This window comes from Phoenix dactylifera, chromosome 7 (assembly GCF_051530095.1).
Source record: "Phoenix dactylifera cultivar Ajwa chromosome 7, Ajwa_hap1_PhDact_Kaust_v1.1, whole genome shotgun sequence".
NCBI classification, from domain to species: Eukaryota; Viridiplantae; Streptophyta; class Magnoliopsida; order Arecales; family Arecaceae; genus Phoenix; species Phoenix dactylifera.
This window is the reverse complement of record NC_143196.1, coordinates 25707123-25726112: the sequence shown is the minus strand read 5'-3', so window position 1 is coordinate 25726112 and position 18990 is coordinate 25707123. Positions and strand designations below refer to the sequence as shown.

Genomic DNA, 18990 nt, shown 5'->3' with positions numbered 1-18990 from the left:
TTTTTCCCTCCGTTCCGCTTTACAAGTTGGCAGAGGAATCCAAACAATGTTCACAAGCAAAACAAGCTGTCGTCGCTCTGCCCACAAGTAATCAATTGCAAGCCAGCTTTGGAACTACATGCAGGGCATCCGCCCATGCTTTCCTCCATCTCTATCGGTTTAGGAAAGCGATGGCTTGGTCTTTTTCTCCACGTCTCCTAGTATAGCCTATGTTATCCCTCCACCCAATGGAATCCTGTCCAAAAGTAAAAGCGGAAGCAGAGAGGAGAGGAAAGGAAAAGGAGGGAGCTATTTGTTTTGCACTGGGTTCGTGTCATGTGGGAAGGAAGCCTAAAAAGAAGGGGAGAGATGGACTTGTCTCTCCATCTCTCTCCCCCACTTTTTTCCTTCCCTTAAACTCACAAATGTCATGATCATATATATAAAGCACACGCCAAAGGTTTTTGGGTGCTGAAAACTTCAGAAAAGCTTGGCCAGTGAATGAACAAGGTTTGGTAGAAATTCCCTCTTATCATTTGTCAACAGGGAAGATTGCCCAGAGACCGAACAACATGGTTCGACTAATCAGATCTTTTTGGAAGAGCAATGCAACAAGTTGCAGGAGTCATGCCCCCTGTTTGATACTTATCGTCTAATTCTTCAGCAACAAGGGTGACAAAATAAATATCAAAATATATAGCTTAATTCTCACCAAATCACAAGTGAACCATGAAATGATAAATTCAGATAATATGATTCGGTCGAAAAGATGGGAAAATTCAGACTTTCGTAAGAAAGTATATACTTGATTCTTAGATGTTCAGTTCATCTCTATTCTTCAAACTATATTATGCAATGTTTATGAGCTATTGACAAATTCAATTCAAACCATCTCATTGGCTAACTTCTTTGTGACTCGGACGAAATCTAGCATAGTATTACTAAAATCAATTAAGTTAACCATCATATGCTAAGAAATTCTTTTAAGAGCTTCCTGTGAATTATAAATCTCAGCATGAAGCAAAAACCAGATAACTACATGTTGGAACTTGTAGGGACGCTATGACTACTAAACCACATCCCAGTAGATGAGTGGTTCCAGGATCAATTTATCGGGTTATAATAATCATTTGATGAGCAGACAGTGAACCCATCCTATTAACTCCCTCAGACCAGTTTGTCCAAGACCCTTAAGATACTGATAAACTTAATAAAACTCTACGCAATGACAATAAAGATGCTGATTTGTGCTCATTGATACCGAAAGATACGCAAATTCTTATGATTGATCCAACCAATACTGCCTTAGATGATTGTTAGAACCACTTGGCAACATGAACATGTTATCATGCATCAATGAGATCTAGGCTTAGACAGAAATCTTATTTAGTTATTTCAAGCTTTCTCCAGAGGTTGAATACAAAATTTCTTGAGCCCTTCTTTGTCAGAGAAATGTGAATGTTCCGCCCATCCTCAGTTGAACGCAGGATCTCTCCATGGAAGAAAGGTGCACCCTTCACAACATTTATAACATGAATTAATCTATATGACTTCCAAAATGACCAGCATTAAAAAAACACAAAGTACCAGTTTCAATTATCTGCTTTTATCTGAAGTCTATGCCTGAGAACCAAGGTGGCAGCAAGAGACTGTGAATTATTAACTGGTTAAATTTTCAATTTCTACAGTTTATAGGCATGCGTAGTAAGAGCAGGAGAAACTGCTGTTAGGAACATGCCCAAGAGAGTATGGTTGAAGAATGTGCTCGCCAACATCATACAGTAATGTCTTCTTCTAAGATCCTTGCAGAACATTCTTCGCCGAACTTGACTCTCGTTCTTAACGTACACATAGAGCCTGGTTAAGTTTTGTTTCACATAAGGAGTTTAACGCATTATAATAAAAACATGTATGGATTGTTGTTGTGGCCATAGTTAAACAAGAAAATACATCTCTTATAGCTTCAGCATCTTGTTTTTAAATGGGTTTTCAAAAACCATGTTATATTCAAAAGAAAGGGAAAAACAAATCTATGCCAATGTTTTCTACATCCGTATTTTTTAACAGACATCTGGGAATATAATCTCATAACAAAAAAAAGCATCCGTCTTTGGAGTTGTTTTCTACCATATAAGAGAGATGCAAGTTATTCAGCAGATATATCTCATCTTCAAAGAAAGTTGCATGTTATTAAGCAAAGAGACAGATTGAGAGATGAGGACGGAAGTCTATTCTTCTCCAAAAAAATAAAATGGAGATAGAAGTGCAGCTCCAAATAATATCTAGAAGATGCATGAAAGCCTGTCAAAACACCACTCGTTCATCTGAATCTTCGATGAACTTTTGTTCATATGCATGTATGCTTTTCGAGAACTAGGATGGGAGGAAACCTGGCCAAAAATCAGATGAGGCCATGATTCGAACCCAGGTCATAGATACCAACCCCCAATTATTTTACCAACTACACTAGTTGGCACCCTCCTAGCATGCATACATGTTGTCATTTTCCCAAGTGCTTCTAATGAGGGGCATAAAAAGTTCGAGTTACAAATAAGAAGTAACAGACACCTAAAATGGAAGTCAAGGCTCCAAACTGCATTACTTCCTGCTAAAAACTAACTGGACCCCACCCACAATCCCATTTTCTTGATCTAGATTTAATTAATTTCCAAATAGTAGGCCCTCAAAAAAGTTTAGAAGCAGCAAAACAGAAAAAGTTACTTTTGCACATGATGTTACAAGATGATGAGCATATAACGCATAGGTAATCATTATAAAAGGGGCATCAGCATTACAAATACAATGCATGGTATCGATTTCCATGATTATAAGATATAATTTGTAATCATTATAAAAGGGGAATCAGCATTACAAATACAATGCATGGTATCGATTTCCATGATTATAAGAGATCATTTGTGAAAATCAAATGACTTCATTTGTTTTCACTACGTTTCCTCATTCTCCAAATTCTACTTCTATATCCAACCAGACAACAGGAATAAAAATTCTAGCCGGTTTCTGAAGGGAAAAATAATGGCAAGAAACAGTTCAACTAGACTAAATCTTTAGATGTTGAAAATTACAATGGAACTCTGTGACATTGGTTTCAGCAGGTCCCCTTCCATTAGTGTAAGAATCATTAGGCAATCACAAAGATCAGTGACAGATAAATTGTGTTATTTCCAGGAGTTGTAATCTGAAAAAGACCTCCATCACGCACCTTCTCCAACCCAGTCAAAACATTGCCTCTTGTTTGGCAAACTGAACACAGAGCCCATGTTGGCCCAGGGCAGAACACGAATTAAGATGCGCACCAAGGAGAAACTTTGTATTTGATATTGGATCCACTGCCATGGCAGACCTTCATTCGGTAGATGTGCTTAGACAAAGATGCTTTACTTGCAGATTAGGATTCTCAACCCAAAAAAGAAAAAGATGAGTGGGATTATCTATGCCATTTTTGCCACTACTATAAATATCCTTGACCAGCCTTTTTCTATTGTTATTATCACTTATATTTTTCTCACATTATTATTGAAGTATGAAAACCAAATATTATATATTTCTTTATTCTAATTGCCTGAAAGCTAAACCAACATATTGTTAAACTATCACCGCGACTTATTTATTTTCAAGTGATTTTCTGGAGTTCTACTCTGTATCTGCCTAGATTGGTGCATCCAGTGTATCATGCTGTGTCAAAATGAAATGTAGCATATTGGGACTAATCATGGCATGAACCTATGAAAATTATCATCTAGTCAAACTAAGTTAAATACTGCCTGGGGCAATTTACAAACTTATTCCACTATGACTCATTTATGGAAGCATCTAATCCACACAATTTATGACAGGAATCATATGCGCACACATTAATTTTTGATTTTCGAGTTCTCCCCATATAAAACTCATTATTCAATTGTTCTCTTATTTTCCTTTTTTCCAATATGTCAATCGTTCATTTTTTCCATTTTTTTATGTGGAGCTGCATCACAGGAAGCCATACATAAACAGAATAGTGATGTAGTGAAGGATATTACTTATTTCTTAAATAAACATGATTCATTCATCCTCTCAGTTTAGAGGTCATCAATTGCCCTCTCATGTATAAATGAAACAAGAACAAAGTTGATCAAAAGACATACCTGAATTAAGTCGGTCTAGCACATAACAAGTAACAGATTAGAATTAAGGGATTGCCACTAGAATTAAAATGCAAAGCAAACACCCACTGAAAGTTTCCCATTAACAATCCAGATGTTAAAAAACTTGTTCTTATCAAGGTAAAAATATCTAATAGAGCAACAATAAACATTGCCAAAAATGACAGTGTGTACAGAAATGGGAAAGAAAATCCATGGAATGACAAAAAAAAATAATTGAAGTATAGATACCAATGCCAATCATCTTGGAAGCATGATGATGGGACTCACTCTCTTCATCAAAACTTTGAAGGCTGTAGAAAGAAGATATAAATGCTTCCAGAATAAATTATGGAAAAAAATCCTTTCATTGCCAAAGAGAAAAACTTAACTTACAGTATCTCCATCCTCAGTACAGCCCCAAAAATTTCCACCAGAACGTTCCAACAGCTCCCCAGATCAAAGCATTAATCATGGCTGTCATAAAGCCCAGCCTGAATACATCAGGAAGCTCTACAAATCCAGCTGAAGAAAACAATACATAAAGGTAGTGATAATCATTTCAACCACATATATCAGCATACAGAAAACAAGACAAAATATTTTTCTATGAACATAATTAACAAACTGATGACAAGGGATCTGATTCAGGGTATCAAATTAAAAATCAAGGAAATTTATCTAACAGCTATTGGAAGCACTAATTTAAAGCTTGACTTCCAGATTTTCTGCACTTCATTTTAATATCTAATTACAAGTGCCACTAAATAAAATATTAATTTTTTCCATGCCTCCAAGACTGAAGAGCCTGATGATTTTGAGAAGAATAGATGATTTTTCCGGAAGTTACTCATAACTTTCAATTGTGAACAATTGTGTATAACAATTAGAAATAACATAGTTTCTCAAACTCAATGTAAGAGAACAGGAGAATACCTCCATAGTATACAGCTGCCTGACCACTGCTATAATGTGTTAATGCGCCAAAAAGATTTGTATTGAAGGCCAAGGCCAGTGCTGCCAACACACCAGGAACACCAGCTGCCAAGTGCATGGCAAGAAATGCCGAGTACAAGGCTCCCACATGCCCAGTCTGACTTGCGAATAGGTAGTGGATGAGAAAGTAGGATGCCTGGAGAACACAGAATGAAGCTGGCCAGCTCAGTGAGAAAGCCTGAAGAAACTTGGCCACGCAACTAGACATCCATGTCACTATCCCAAGATTTGTAAGTTGGCCAGCCATTCCAACTAGGACTGCAAACCAAGCTAAAGTATCCCATGCAGACTTTTCAGATAGGCAATCATCCCAATCCAGAACACCCAGAAGCAGAAGGATAGATAAGCCAAACATTGCTGCAACAACACTTGCTATACCAAGAGCCTCACTGTACAGAAACCAACAACTTCTTAGCATCAAGCTTCTTGACTTAGCAAAAAAGTGCAGCAAATAAGCTTTAGATTGTTTATAAAACTACATTCAGATAAAGAGCAACAAGAGAAAGCATCTTATGTTCACTTTACGAGTGCAATAAGCTTGCAGTGTCTACCAGCATGTGACTAACATTTGTGCATGCATGCTCCAACAATATAACATGAAAAATGGCTATAGACCATTTGAAAGTATATCTAACCAATGAAAAAATAGAATTCAAAAAATCAACCTGAACCAGCTACTTATCACTTGTTCTTGTTTACTCATAGGATGGAAGATCTTTTACCATAACCAGTAACTGAACTTAAATTTCATTCATGTTGTATCAATTAACAAATATATAAACACTACAAAGTGAACAACTGCCTTAGCATCATTAATATCAGCCATTCACAGATATAGCGAAACTTGAATTCCTGTCTTAACAAGTTTGCAGTCTTCACCATGAACTTTGCATTACAGGGAACAACTAGCTATATTGACAAGTCCTGGGTGCACAGTGCCAAGCTGGGGATAACATAATATAATCAGCTGACACCAATCTACTTGCACAACTAATAAAATGAAGCAATATTCTTTTCGTAACATGCCAGAGGGTTCCATCAATTAAGAAGTATCATAAATACTTACCCGAAAACCCATAAAGAAACTGCAAGAACCATGGTACTAACCATGACCCATTCATTCCTTGTTACAGGCCCCATCTGCTCCAGTTTTTTTGTAGCCAAAGCAGGTGCATCTGGTGTATCTTTGACTTGTGGGGCAAAGATCTTGTATAAGATATATGGAGTAGCTAGAAGAGAAATGATGGCAGGTAAACTTGCAGCCTTGAACCATGATACCCATGGACTTGCAAGCCTAACCCCAAGTTCTTCAGCTAATTTAAGGCATAAGAGGTTTTGAGCTGCAGCAGTTAGGAAAAGGGCACTTGAGTTACAAGCTGACTGCCATGCACCAAACAAAAGAAATGAATGAGTCATAAAAAATAGAAAAAAAAAACAGAATAAAGAAAGGAAGAAAATGTGAATGTGTACATGTAACTTCTATAAATTAATTAAAATAAAACAGAGAAAATGACAAGTAATACAGAAGGTTGCTGCTACAATAGCTAAACTCAATATGCTCTGCAGTGCTTCTCACCAGAAAGAGTAAACATAATTAATGTCATGGATTGCCGAATCCGCCAATTCAAGGTATATCGAACTGGACTGGTTGGTTACTAGCACGGTCCGGCCTCTAATTTTAAAACAGACCTATAAATTTGGTTATTGGCTTGGGTGTTCCTCTTAATCTCTCTCCCTCCTGTTTGCTCGCATGTCGTGCTCATCTTGCCCTCACCAACCGACAAGTAAGCTCTTAGTTGGTTCAATCACTTCGTTCAATTGCCTCCCCCCCCCCCCTCCGTTCAATCATTCGAGACTCGAGAATGCCGCCCCCCCCCCCCTCGTTCGATTATTCGAGACCCTAACTCTCATTTACTTTGCCATCGATCCCTCTAGCAAGTCCCTCCCCCTTCTCTCTCTCCCTCTCCTCCCCCCTCACCCTTTCCTCTCTCTCTCTCTCAACCCTAGCTAGGATTTTCGAGAACCAGTCGATTCGCCACCATTGAGCTCAAACCCTACCCTTTCTCTCCAACTCTCTCCCTGTGGATCCGATACACTACAGTTCGATACGGTATGTATGGACCGATACAATACTGAACCGATCACCGGCCGGCATGACTATTAGTACCGATTTTTCAAACTGGAATAATGTGCTTACTAAATGCAGCAAATACACCAATGCAGCCAAAATCAAAGATTAGCCACCAAAAAGGAGCAAAACAACATTTTGGACACCTTCATCAGGGTTTGCCCAAATATAGCATCAAGTTAAATAAAATTAAAGAACTACAGGCATAAATCTTAAATTTTATAATCAATTTGAAATGTCAAAGTTAATAAAAAATTAATCTGAAGGTAATAAATATAAATATTATAAAGGATGGTGCCTAAGCATGGATAGTACAGCTTGTTCACATGCAAATCGGTGCATCTACATACAACCTTTATAGAATGATCCATTTTAGATTCATTTAGCATGGCCTTGCTGATTCACAGAACTGGAAGCAGGCAGCACATGTTTTCAAGTGTTGACCAATATGAGTTTCTCTGCAAGCAAGGAGCAACAATATATACCACTTCGCACATAGATAAGCCCATTAGCAGATGACCATAAGAGATGTGAGTTTAAAACAATGTGTTCCTTCAGTATGAAAACAATTAAATATGCAGCGTGTGAGGATCCGTGCGGGCGTGTGTTTAGTCCCACATCGGTTATTTGCTAGGTAGATCTTGGGTACTTATACAGGATCAAGAAACCCAAATAATACCTTCCGGATAACTATTTTGGGTAAGGTCCTGGGTTGTTACAAATGGTATCAGAGCGGATCCGGCCCATAATCTATATGGACTAGGGGACACTGCAGCATGGATCCATTGGGGCTAACCATGAGCCGATCGTGGTGTTTGTGATTAGATTTGAATGAATTTGAACCCCTTAGCCTGCCAAGGACGTCAGGGCTTCAACGGAGGGAGTATGTGAGGACCCGTGCAGGCGTGTCTTTAGTCCCACATCGGTTATTCGCTGGGTAGATCTTGGGTACTTATACAGGATCAAGAAACCCAAATAATACCTTCCGACTAGCCATTTTGGGTGAGGTCCTGGGTTGTTGCACAGCGTATGAAGGAACAAATACATACGGTTGTTTAGTATTATCTGCTAATGTCAATAGGAAAAAGGGTAAAATGTCCCAATATCTAAATTTTGGTTTATGTAGTTTAGTTGAGAAATTGGATGACTATTATCAAAATATTTGACACATAACAAAATGAAAAATGAAATTATAAGGATGGAATATAAATGAAAATTAGGGTTTCAAATGTAAATAAATTAGGTCTATTGCCAAAAGTTATGGCAAACTAAAGTTAATTATGAATTATAATCCCGAAGTGCCAAGTGGCTTAGCTGGTAAAGTCATTGGACACTGAAACCAATGACCAGTTTGAATCCTGTCCTCATCCAAATTCAGCTGCCCTTCCTCCCTCCTAATTCTTATAAAAAAAGTATGAATTGTCATCCCAAACTTGTTTATTCATGACTTGGATTGGTATTTTGGCCAAGAAAAGAGAATTGGACTACATTGGTTCTAAGGAACGAGGGAGGAAAAATCAACTAAAGATTGAACAAAGCTTTGTGATTTAAATTTAGGGTAGAGGATCGAATCAGCCTAAGGTCTTTGCAGATTCTCACTTTAAATAGGACCAACAAAAGAAGGAACAAATGATGAGATACAAGATAAGTAATAATAGGAGAAACAGGGTAAAGATATAGTAAATGAGAAAAGATGGAATAAGATTTTACCTTCTAGGATGAAGAAATTATGCAACTAGGGCTGAAAGTGGGCCAGGCCAGGCCGGGCCATGCCCCTACCCGAACCTGGCCAAAAAAAAAAAATTCGGGCTTCAGGTCGGGCTTAGGCCCAAAAAAAAATTGGATAATCCAACCCGAGCCAGGCCCGAGCCCGGCCCGAACTGATTGGGCTGGCCCGAATTGCCCATATGGGCCAAAAATAGGTCTAGCCCAAACTCGATTGAAGTTTAATATTTCATAATATAACTTCACAAGAAATTGAGTTAGTTATAAATTAGGCTCTCTCCTATAATATTAGTAAATAATACATGATACATTATTCTCCGCTAAACCCATTTTAATCTGTCCTTTACTTCATTATTATCTCTAAATAATAACGTACAAAAACAAATTGATTCGGGCCTAAATTCAGGCGTTGTTTCGAGCTTTGTTCAGGTTCGCATTCGGACTAAGCCAGTGACATACCCGAGCCCGGCCCAAAAATCAAATAGACTGTATATTTAAGCCCAAAGCTGGTTTGAACTCTTTCGGGCCTAGCCCGAAGCCTGGCCTGATGGGCGTTGGGCTGGCTCGAGCCCATTTCCAGTCTTAGATGCAACACAACATTGTTATTTTGCCTACGCTTATTGATCCGATCGGAGAAAAAAAAATTTCTTTAACCCGCTCAACTTGAATCTCTCAGAAGATAACTAGAAGAATAAAGAGGAATCTCAAAAGTAGAGCTTTAAGTCCTCTTTTCTTTTATTGATCCTTCAAAAAAATAAGGTACATAGTCTTTATTTATGATGTGAGGTCTGCCCTAACACAATTTGGATCAGATTTCTCTTTTTAATTCTAGTATGACTCTTTTTTCTAAAATAGATATCTCTAGTTAAAAAAAGTTACAAATTTTGAGAAGGTAGATCACGACTTCTACATCAACTCTGTCTTCTAGCGCTTTACCGAATTCTTATCGAATAGAGAGCTACGTTCGGTCAAAGTCTTATTTGAAAACGAAACTTTTGGTTTGACCAGCCCGTTTCAAGGTCTAAACGATGAAATTTTGGCTCGATTCAACTTTCTAGAATGTTGGCCGAAAGTTGTAGATTTTGAAAAGATACCTAATTTCAAAAAATAGATCATTTTAATCGGACATCATATGACCAAATTATAGCCTTCGGAAGTTTGGCTGCGACTCGGCTTCTCGATGTGGCAAATCTCGCCCTTGAACCTTGTCCAACCCCGCTTGTTGTGGCCGAAATGGTTCACATCGAGTTTGGTTATCCTCCTGAATACTCATAGTAGCCAAAATGGTCCACATTGAGTCCGGTGATCCTTTTGGATCAAAGCTCTCCTTATTTAGGAGATTTAGCTCCTGCTAAATCAGAACTAAAGATGGAAAAATGCTTGCTTTCCTGCCTCGCAGTTGAACCACTTGGTTTTGCTCGAAGATAGAGTTATTGGTGCTTGCATTGAAGGTGTCTCCAATTGAGACCCAATCTCGGTGAGTTGGGCCATCTTCTTCTCTAATTGTGGGAGACATTTCATCATCTCATCATCCATCGAGGTAGAACTAGCAACCATGCTCGTCTTTATCCTTCAATGGACTTCAAACATGGATAACCCTTCTTCTTACTACTTGTACCGCTCGCACATCTAGACTATGCCTAGAGACTCCCACATATATAGAGGATCGGAGCTCTAATACCAACTTGATCGAATCGAAGAGAAGAAAGATTTTCTTCAACCCGCTCAACTCGAATCTCTCGAAAGATAACTAGAAGAAAATGTAGAAATCTCAAAACTAGGCTTTTAAGTCTCTTTTCTTTTATTGAACCTTCAAAAAAATAAAGTACGTAGCCTCTATTTATAATATGAGATCCATCCTAACACAATTTGGATCGCATTTTTTTTCCTAATCCTAGCAGGACTTTTTTTTCTAAAATAAACATCTTTAGTAAAAAAAAGTTAAAAATCTCAAGGAGGTAGATCTCGACTTATATATTAACTCTACCTTCTGTAGCTCCGCCGGATTCTTATCAAATAAAGAGCTACGCTCAGTCAAAATCTTATCCAAAAAGAAAACTTTCAGTTTGATAAGCCCATTTCGAAGCCTAAACAATAAAATTTTGGCCCGATTCAACCAAAGTTGTAGATCTCGAAAAGATACCAGATTTCAAAAAAAAAGATCATCTCATGCAAGCATCATATGACCAAATCATTGAATGCCGTACCGGCCCGTACCGGTCCGGCCGTGGACCGGTACCGGAACGGATAAAAAATCGGTATTTTCCGGTTTTTTATCCGAACCGGCCGGTACGGGTGCGTACCGGCCGGTTCAGAGCCCGTACCGGCCGGTACCGGTGCGAACCGGCCGGTTCGCACCGGTACGATTTTTTTTTTTAGAACCACAGCGCCGCGCGCTGTGGTTTTTGAAACCACCGCATACCGGCCGGTACAGGACCGGGACCAGCCGGTACGTACCGGACCGGACCGGTACCGTACCGGTCCGGCCGGCCACCGGTACGCCGACCGGTACCGGTACGGCGGACCTTGGACCAAATTATGGACTTCGAAAGTTTGGCTGCAACTCAGCTTACCGATGTGGCAAATCTCGCTCTTAAACCCTGTCCAGCCCCACTCGTAGTGGTCAAAGTGGTCCACACCGAGCCTGAGGATCCTCCTAAATACTCATAGTAGCCAAAGTGGTCCACATCGAGTTTGGTAATCCTTCTGAATACTCGTAGTAGCCAAAGTGGTCTACATCGAGTCCGGTGATCTTCGTGGATCACTTATTGTAGAGCCCACTTTCCATTTCAGGCATAGATTATTTTCTATTTTGATTCAACGCATCATTAGCTTTTCAGCACATCTTTTATTTTGTAATTTAAAAAACTATTTTAGAAGTTATGATGTTTTTGATCCTAAGGCATCAAAGTTGTCCACATTCATTTAAGTCATCACACGGTTGTCACGTGATGGCTTAAGTGATGTCTGGCACTTTTAACTTACTAATAATGGAATATTGGAGAATATCAAATCAAGCAATCTCAACATCTTGATTAGAGGTAGCCGATTAGAGGGCTCAAGACATGTCAATTGAACAAGAACCAAGGTGTTATTAATTGACTACCACTCTTAATTCCATCCAAAGAGTCATATGTTCCCCCACACTCCTTTTCTTCTTTCTCATATGGGTGGTTCCCCTCTCTTTCTTTCATTTGTATGGACGAGTGGGAGACCTTTCCCATTGATGGTGCCTATTACTTCTCTCTCTCTTTCTCTTTCCTTCTTTCTAATGTCACATATTCCTTTCCTTCTTTCTTTTGAATGAGGTTCGCAATCTTGGTAACGTATTTGTATATTGTCGGTTACCCAATACAAGGATAAATTCGTCATTCCAACACTCCACCTGCACCTTGATCGGTGCCCAATACGAGAGTATGATCCTGTACAAGGCAATATGCAATTGGTACTCGGACCTTGCTTTGGAATTTTGAATTCATTTGGTAGTTTTAAGAGACTACTTAATGAGCCCTAAGACTAAGGAAAGGACATCATAAAAAGTTTTGCTGAGATCTATTGGCTATTGCCCACCATTTTTTTTTACTTTCCTCCTTGATGCTCTATTATATTGATTTGATGACCGAGCCTTCTTGAGGTTGGTTCTTCCTTTGTAAGGCATGGAAGTCGATGTATCTACCCTCCCAAATGATGGAGCTTTCGCATCCGATATCTTCTTCTTTTTCATCTTTGCCTTTTTTACAACTTTCATCATATTTGCGCATATATTGCAATGTTTTTCTACTTCAAAGAGCCTCTATGTACATGTGCAACTTGGGTTGCGCACAACCTGAACCCACACCGCCAGCCTATTCATTGCGTAGGGTTGGGTTGAGGTTTTATAAAGTTGGGTTGGGCTTTGACTACCTCAAGTAGGGTTAGGTTAGGGTCTACCTTCAACTTAATTCGAACCTAACCTGACCAAACCTAACCAAACTTAAATCCAATCCAACCCGATAATATAACTAAATAATTTATATTTATATTTCATAAAGGTTACATGTTTATATAGTAGTGTCTTAATCTTATTAAGTTTCGTGCAAATGTATCATTGAAATTTACAAATAGTTAGGTCTCAATTCAACGAATGTCTATCCAATAAAGATGTCCCATGCCTTTTCCCCATCTTACAATTCCTATTCAACCCGACTTAACCCAATTAGCATGGCACAACCTAACACAACCTTGCTAATGCAACCCGATCCGGCTAACCCGAACGGATCCAACTTTAGCTTATAATTGGGTTGGCTTTGGTTGGATTGCAGAAATCCCAACCTGCGGCTAGGTCTTGCCCTCAACCCAACCCATCCTACCAAGTTGCAGCCCTACCTCTTTACATATTACTTCTATCACATCACAAACCATAAAACTCTAATTGAGAGCTCATCCAATCTAGACCTCAAGTATAAGCCCATGTAATCTAAACCTTGGTCCTTGAATCTGTTTTTTTCCTCTTTTTCTGAAATTTCTTTATGTTGTTATTGAATTATTGTGTGCAAAATCCTGAATTTGATGAATGATTATCATCTCCATCTTTGATTCTTAGATGCAAAAGATATAAGTGATGATGTTAAGCTTAGGATTTGCATATCTCATTTTCACAATCAGTCGTACAGCTGTCTGCTGGCTGAAATTAAAAAGGTTTTTTCACATATCCATCCCTATGATCTTCCATATTGCATATTAATCCTTTTCAACTCCATACTTGCAAATTTATCCCTGCAAACAAACTAGTCTTTCCACAAGTGTTCCTTAGCCAAATTGTGGTGTGTTGTCAACATTGGGAAATGACAAAAAAAGCTTGGAGATAGTTGAAATGAAAAATGTAGAGTGACTTAGATTATTTTCTAAGTGTTTCATTCTCCCATATTCCAAACTAAACCCTAACCCTAAGTTTCCCTCTTCTCGCTTGTTCTCTTTTTTGGATGGGGCTTCCTCTACTCCCTGGACTTCTCGTCTATCTTTGACCAACCCTACACCACCTTCACCATCGTCTCACAAGGTTCTCTCCCAATCATCTTCATGTCCCTCATTCACACTCAGCAAGAAGATTTTTTGTCCCTCAACAATCCCCTAACACTATCCCCTACTTCAATCTCCACTTTGAGCTCATCTCTACCATGAAAAAACCTTTGGGGCTACAAATATTGATCTCAGGATGTTTTCTGGGAAAAACAAGTGGACACTAGAGTCTAGTGATGGCAAAGGAGTTGCGAAGGCTACGATGAAGGGAAAGGAGGCTATGGGAGGGTTTGGAGAAAGGACACGAGAAGGCAAGGGAAGAGGAGAAGAGGATAGGCATGGAGGAAGAGCATTGATGGAAGGAGAAGAAGCAAGAGAATGAGAGGGTAGAGCATGATGAGAGATAAAGAGAGAGAGCAAGAGGAAAGAAGTGATTGGGGTCCAACCTCAAGGGAAGGGGTAACCTGTTGCTTGGACCAATCGCCAGAGGATAGGGATGAGAGGGAAGTAAGGGATTGTTGCTTGGAACAATAAGCAGAGAAGATGAGGATGAGAGGGAAGTATAAGTGAAGGGGTGAAGGTTTAAGGAGGGCTAGAGCAAAATCGTCCATAAAATGGATGCATAAATGAGGAATATTTTGTTCAGATCTAGCTAAGTAAACTCAAGGGACCTATAAGCAATAAATTATATGTTTGCAAGGATTAGCATGTAATACACAAATATGGATGGCTACAAGGACGGATATGCAAAATACCCAAATTAGAATAATTGGTTTTGAATCATGAAAGGTTCTTTAAAATTAAATTAAGTGTAAAACTAATTAAAGTGAATAGTAACACTATTGTGCATTATAAAAAAGTTACTAAAGCAAATTGATACAGGATTTAGGGCTACCATAAACTGCTTTGTGTTTTGCAAATACTAGCTTAGAGTATTTACTTATCAATTCTACAAGCAAGGATTTTGCACATATTAAAACAACAACAATACAAAGAAATTTCAGGATAAGGGGAAAAGAATAGCACCCTAAGACCTAGAATAGATTGCCTCATCATTAGGGTTTTAGCACTTGCAATATGAAAAAAGTAATAAGCAAATAGGCTCTGAAGACCCAAAAATAATGCAAAATATGGGTGAGCACAAGGAAAAAGATAGCAGAAAGATGAAAACGATGAAAATAACTAGAAAAACATTGGATGTGAATAATTCGTTGTTTAGGAGTGTATTCCTCATGAAGAAAAAGCCAATCTTTTGAATGGTTGGTTCTCAAACCTAACACCACAGAATTCCCAAGAAAAAAGGAAAAAGCAAAACTTGGACAACTAGTAGCAAATCTTAACAAATTTTTTATGAACCCCTTCCCATGGTTCTTTAGATAATCTATTAGAGTTGCATGATCAATTAGGAATCCCAAATAAAGAAGTAAAATATAATGTGCCAAATAAGGAAAGAGAAAGTATAGGCATCAGCCAAAAAGAAAACACAGGAGTGGGCCCCATCTCATTCGTATGGATGAAAGAAAGAGAGAGACCTAGGCAGAAGGAAAAAGGAGTAAATAGCCATACAACTCTTTCGATGGGATCAGAAAAGAGTTACCCATCAAACAATCCCACCTCAGCCCTTTCATTTAAGTGATACATCTTGAGCTCTTGGATGATCTAAAACCTGTCAATCTCAACCACAAGTATCACTTGATTTGATGTTCTATTATTAATTCCAACATAGCATGTCATTAAATCATTTTAGTTGCCAAATGTGACAACATAAGTAGATGTGCAAACCCCACAACATTGGCTCAAAAACATCATAACTCCTAAAATACTTGTCCATATAACAAAATAATGTAAGTCCCCAAAAGCTAAGAATGTGCTGAATCAAAATAGAAACTGATCTAATGCCTAAAATGAAAAATGGGATCTACAAAATAAGAGTCAAACGGAAATAACAATGCTAAGCTACATCAGTAAAAAAGAAGTATGAATTGTTGTCAGAGTATTGCTGTCATCAAAGAAAAGAAAGAAAAAGAGGGGAGGATGAGGCAGAGCAGAAGAAAATTTAGAAATTAAGAAAAAACATTATTAATTCTCAAAAGAAATCTAAATTAGTCAAACCACTTTATATGTATGGATTAGTACACCAAGCACAAAACTCCAAATCATGTCTAACCTCTTGTATCATCAAATTTTGACTCCTAGAATTATTCCACCTCATCTTCTTTGTCTATATAACGCCTACCAATTTACTAATGGTGAAAACCTCTCCCCAAACCTATTTAGGCCAAATCCAAACCTGTTTATGGCGGGTCGAACACGGGTCGGATCATATTTTGCCACCCCTACAATTAAAGGTTTACTAGGGCTGTGGCAATTCATAAAAGTACGACATGGAGGCCACTGGTTAACAAAAAACTTATGAAACCTCCAACTTTGATTAGTAGTTTGTTGTTACATGTTTGCCTTCATTTTTAAAAGACCGAGAGGATGAAGTCAATGTTACAATAGGTTTTTGCGCTTACGTTATGATTAGAAGGCACTCAACTCCCTTTATTAACCATCTCAAATATCTTCCAATTCATTTAAGTAGGTCCAACACGAAAAGAGCCAAAGTGGCATGTAAGACCGCCTCTAGCCTAAATTCTACGTGAAACTAAATATAGCCTTATGCATATCCCTTCCCCCCATTTGAACATGATTAGCTTAGGTCAAGCCAATTGTCACTGTCACCAGTAGATAGCCTATAACCTCCCAAAAGTCAATCAACCTCCAAATTGGTCACAATGGATTCATAACTACCACAAAAGATCTAGTAATAGAAATTGGTTCCAAACTTGAAAAGAGGTCTACAAAGACCCAATGGTTTCCAAGCCTGTCTATGAAGCCTTTGCCCTCATGTACAATAGTACACCAAATTTGAAACCATATAGAAACGACATATACATCAAACTCCATCTAAGAATAGTCAAATCATTTAATGTAAAAAAAAAAAATAATAGCAATATGTGGTTACTGCAAATGTTTAGGTCAACTCTTGTACATTTTTTTGTACAACAACTCATTAATTAGGCACCTTGCCCTTCAAGCCTTTATGATGTCATAAAAAGAAATGTGGATGCATTATATATGTATACAAGTGCTGTAAGTGGTTTAGTTCCTAGTGTGAATCTGTGGGATTGTGCTAGGGCACGTAGCATGAGTCAGCCTATATGGCCTAGAAGTACAACCTCAAAACAAAGGCCATGGAAAAACACGCATGCACCATTTTTTTGAAAAAAAAATGATATTATGTTGGATATAAAAAAAAACAATTTCTACAACAAAAGTGACCATATTAAAATTGATCACAAAAAATAAATCACAGAATCCATATGAACTCTGAAATTATTTTAGGAGTAAAAAGAAATTGTTCTTGAATACGAATATCCAAATCTACAGCTTGCCAATGCATTTTAGAATGTTTGGAATCCAGCGTAAGTTAGAGTTGATTTAATGTGCTGCTACTACAGTCTTCATCAGAGAACTGCATCATAGCATACTAAATCATTTACAATCATACACGTGCTTGCCTGCTCTTCAAGAAATTAATTCTATAATTGTGTGTACCCTCTGTGCGCAAATGATTTTTTTCTGATTAAGCATGTCCTGTTAAGGTTAAATTAATTCTTCAAACCCTAAACTTGGAGATAGAAAATTGTTATCACTTTTGGATTACCCAACGACTAAGAAGAGCAAGCACCCTGTTCATTATGAAAATAATGGCAAGAATATAGAAATAATGGCAAGAATATAGAAAAAAATGAACGCAATAGTTCTTCTTTCAGTTTTCTATGCTTCAAGACATCACAATCAAAGGAAGAACCCTAAAGTCATAACTAAAACTATCACACTATTGCAGGTGCCACTGTGCACGTAGTGACCTTTTCTAGATGTGAAAATAAAACCTTGCTTTCCGGAAAGCCTAATCATTCGCAAACAACCAAAAGATTTCTGTCAATTAATGCATGAATCCATAACTATAATATATGTCCAAGAAAAAAAAATCTGTTTTCCTTTCAGTTTCCATTGAAAATTAAAAGAGGGGATAAGATATGGAAACAGATGGAAGCCAAGGAGAGCCCCTAACCTGGAACTGAGACATGACCAGATAGGACCCGAGCTTCTTGGACGAAGAATCCCCTGGCCGGCTCCCGGCTGAGAGCGACAGCGACTTGATGATCGGAAGGAACACACCGCCGGCCCTGGCAGTAGTGCTGGGCATCGCCGGAGCAATTAAAGCCTCACTGATCGTGAGACCATACGACAGCCCCAACGTGCTCCTCCCCAGCCACTTCACAAAGTAGGTGGCAATCCTATCCCCAAGCCCGGTCTTCACGAAACCCCTCGCGAAGAAGAAGGAGATCACGATCAGCCAGATCACTTCGTTCGTGAAGGCCCCGAATGCTGCGGAGAAACTTAACGTTTTGGTGACAACCGAGGCGGTGAGGCCGAGGAAGGCCCAAGCGCCCACCGGCAGCGGGCTCAGGACGAGGCCCGCAATGGTCGAGAGGAAGATGGCTAGGAGCTGCCAGGCCTGAGAGGTGACCTCGATGGGCCGGGGGACGAGGAAGCGGACGGCGAGGCCGATGGCGAGGGAGATCGCTAGGGGAACGAGCTTCGCCCCCTGCGGCGGCGCTGGCGGCGGGGGGGAAGAGGGTTTCGGGGTTTCCTCAGACGAGGAAGCGGCGCGGACGGCGGAAAGGGAGGGATTTTGGCGGCGGGGGAAGGGGAGGGGGACGGGGCGGAGGGGGGAGCGGAGGGGGGAGATGGGACGGCGGTGGAGGGAGAGGGGCGCAGCTGATGGTGGCGGGAGGGAGGAGACGGGGAAGCGGCGGAGGAGAGAGGCGCCGGAGAGAGAGGAGGGGAGAGGCCGGCCGATGGCGAAGCTCTCCATCGAGCGAGCGGAGTCTCCAACGGAGTGGAAGACGACGAAACGGGGGGAGAGTAACGAGATTCGAACGGCAGTCTCCTTTAAAAGGCAGGGAG

At 39.4% G+C, this 18990-nt stretch overlaps 1 protein-coding gene across 7 annotated transcripts; it reads right to left on the bottom strand.

Moving 5' to 3' along the window:
* Positions 1 to 1205: 1205 nt before the first annotated feature.
* Positions 1206 to 18990, bottom strand: DIT2.1 (dicarboxylate transport 2.1). 7 transcript variants are annotated; one of them, XR_005507372.3, is made up of 6 exons: positions 18092 to 18960; positions 6187 to 6500; positions 5061 to 5509; positions 4521 to 4649; positions 4377 to 4438; positions 1206 to 1493 (listed from the first exon to the last, which is right to left on the bottom strand). XR_005507372.3 is itself a non-coding variant. In XM_039116988.2 (5 exons), exons 1-4 carry the CDS (start codon positions 18896 to 18898, stop codon positions 4534 to 4536), a joined length of 1686 nt encoding a protein of 561 aa, XP_038972916.2. In that variant the 5' UTR covers positions 18899 to 18990; the 3' UTR covers positions 1206 to 4438; positions 4521 to 4533. The 7 variants fall into 7 exon arrangements, 5 of the variants coding, with proteins under 5 accessions (XP_038972916.2, XP_038972917.2, XP_088557523.1 ...); XR_015967421.2 differs by having other exon boundaries at positions 1248 to 1493; positions 4521 to 4601; positions 18092 to 18962; XM_039116988.2 differs by having other exon boundaries at positions 1206 to 4438; positions 18092 to 18990.